The sequence below is a fragment of the Oratosquilla oratoria genome, chromosome 39, assembly GCF_046742065.1.
Source record: "Oratosquilla oratoria isolate Oo_2021 chromosome 39, ASM4674206v1, whole genome shotgun sequence".
Classification (NCBI taxonomy): domain Eukaryota; kingdom Metazoa; phylum Arthropoda; class Malacostraca; order Stomatopoda; family Squillidae; genus Oratosquilla; species Oratosquilla oratoria.
Window position 1 is genome coordinate 41,660,769 of NC_134815.1, and position 2,500 is coordinate 41,663,268.

The 2,500-nt window shown below is 38.7% G+C and overlaps 1 protein-coding gene across 3 annotated transcripts in view; it reads left to right on the forward strand.

The window, feature by feature from the left end:
* The window catches only part of LOC143020370 (tubulin alpha-1C chain-like), a 131,482-nt gene that overhangs the window by 113,928 nt on the left and 15,054 nt on the right, over positions 1–2,500 (forward strand). For 2 of the 3 annotated variants that reach the window (XM_076176748.1, XM_076176749.1), the window contains exon 3: positions 1,109–1,367. In XM_076176748.1, coding sequence (XP_076032863.1) covers positions 1,109–1,367 — 259 coding nt within the window. Of the gene's footprint in view, positions 1–989; positions 1,368–2,500 lie in introns of those variants that run through there. The other variant, XM_076176747.1, reaches the window with a different exon arrangement.

Consider the following 2,500-nt stretch of genomic DNA (forward strand, 5'->3'; position numbering starts at 1 on the left):
TCAGAAATCTACGATAGAATTACCTTAGGCTTGAGCAAATTAGCATCAATCAGCACGACATACAGACTACCTACCAGCTCCCTTTTGTTAATAGTTTGGATAGCAAAAATATTTCGAACGCAAGAGTCGTTTGTAGAATCTAAGGAAAAAATTCGCCATATTTAAAGAAATGTCATTCCATAACAAATCGACAAAATAGTGTATGTAAAAGTAATATAGATTAGTTTTTGTTTTTGTTAAAGTCTGTCTCCTTTTTAAATTAATCTACGGTCATTCGCTGACATTTTTCACAAATTCCATCTTGGAGCAACACGACAGAAAGACTGACTTACAGAAATACTTTCAATTTGGGTTTTCATATATCGCCTAAGTCTTTTATTTTTTCATTTGCTTATTATATTTGTTAACTTATTTATTCTTTATTTTTATTCAGAGTATAGATTAGTACGCGTACTCTTTCAAAATATACCGATGCATCTCACACTAACACTCTCGAATTATCAATTGTATTGATTAGCAACTCTGCTTGTGTTTTCTTCTTATTTGATTTTCAATCCATCACAAAAGTATATAGTAAATATTTGCGTGAGTGTGTGTGTGTGTATGTGTGTGTGTTTGTGTGTGTGTGTGTGTGTGTGTGTGTGTGTTGTATGTGTGTGTATGTGTGTGTATGTTTGTGTGTTTGTGTGTGTGCGTGTGTGTTTGTTTGTGTGTGTGTGTTGTATGTGTGTGTGTGTGTATATGTGTGTGTGTGTGTATTTGTGTGTGTGTGCGTGTGTGTGTTTGTGTTTGTGTGTGTGTGTGTGTGTGTGTGTATGGGTGTGTGTATATTTGTGTGTATGTTTGTGCGTGTGTGTGTGCGTGAGTGTTTGTTTGTTTGTGTGTGTGTATGTGTGTGTGTGTGTGTGTGTGTTGTATGTGTGTGTATATGTTTGTATGCGTGTGTGTGTGTGTGTGTGTGTGTGTGTGTGTGTGTGTGTGTGTGTGTGTTGTGTATTCGCTTGTGTGTGTTTGTGTGTGTGTGCGTGTGTGTATGTATGTGTGTATGCATGCGTGTCCGTGTACATACGCAACGCTCTATTCGCAAAACAATCCTGATGTCTTCCAGCGCGAGTGTATCAACATCCACGTGGGTCAAGCTGGAGTCCAGATCGGGAACGCCTGCTGGGAGCTCTACTGCCTGGAACATGGCATCCTCCCTGATGGCACTTTGACAACAGGGCTGATGCCAGACGGCAATTCCACCGACAACGAGTCTCAACCCTTGGCGTCGGATGAAGACTCGTTCAGTACTTTCTTTAATGAGACAGCCGCCGGGAAACATGTGCCGAGAGCCATCTTTGTCGACCTGGAACCTACGGTGATTGGTAAGTGGATACAAGGAACGAAATGTCGAGATTTTGGTTTGTTTTCTTCCACATGTTTCCCGAAGTAAGAATGCTTATTGTGCAGATCGGCGGAAAACTAGTCACGGAGAACCCTTCTGTTAAATGATAAAGGATAGATAAGGAGGGTAAAGAATGATAAAAAATGATAATCTAATCAACGGTGTACCCTACGATGACCCTGAGCCAAGAAGAAAATGTCAAATAAACAAATTATCCTTTTCAATAGAAAATGGAGAATATCTTTTGCAATTTGTGTCTTAATATCTATGTCTTCGATTGTACAACATATAACCGTCACAAAGGGCAAATAGAATAGGGCATCAGCTGTTGTGATAGAAGCCTTGTACCAGGGATAGAAATGAGCGGGTGAACGTACAATCAGGTCACAGACGGAAATATATACTTGAGGATATTTGCACTCCCATAGAATCAGGACATCAACTCCATTATTTTAGCGATTATCTTAATCCGAATATCTTAATCTACAGTTTGCCGGAAAATACATTAATGTGTCCCTGTAGGAAGGGATTATTTTGAATAATTTTCAGTCCCCTTATTCTGGAAACACAGTGCGGTTAGGAGGTCTTCTTATCCATAACGAAGTCGGAAAAAAATATAGTACTTGCTTTGGTGTTCATTCAAGTGAAAGCTATAAAAATTATATTATATTCAACTATCGTGGCTGGAAATTCGTTTCATTCATTGACGATGTGATTGACAATATTTTGCATATTTTCAGTCTAATTGATTTGATCAACTCCCTTTAAAAGCTGAAAAGATAATATCAAGCCCCCACAATCTATAGGATTGGCTACTGATAACTGTTTCTTTTTATCAAAACACAGCGCTACCAGTCCTAATTATTAGTTATCTTAATGTCGTTACTGATAATTAAACCAAAATTATATCCAGTCTTTATTTTTATCATCTTTACCAGATAATTTGTTGATGATTGATTTGGTTTAACGTCATAAACTGTCCCCTATCAGGAGGCTAGGACGGTGCTCCTTGCAGAGGACTTTGTAGTGGAATCTAATGAACCATGCCCTTGGTTCAACTCGCCCGCGGCAGGGTTTGAACCGCTATCATCTCGACTAAGGGCATTGATGATT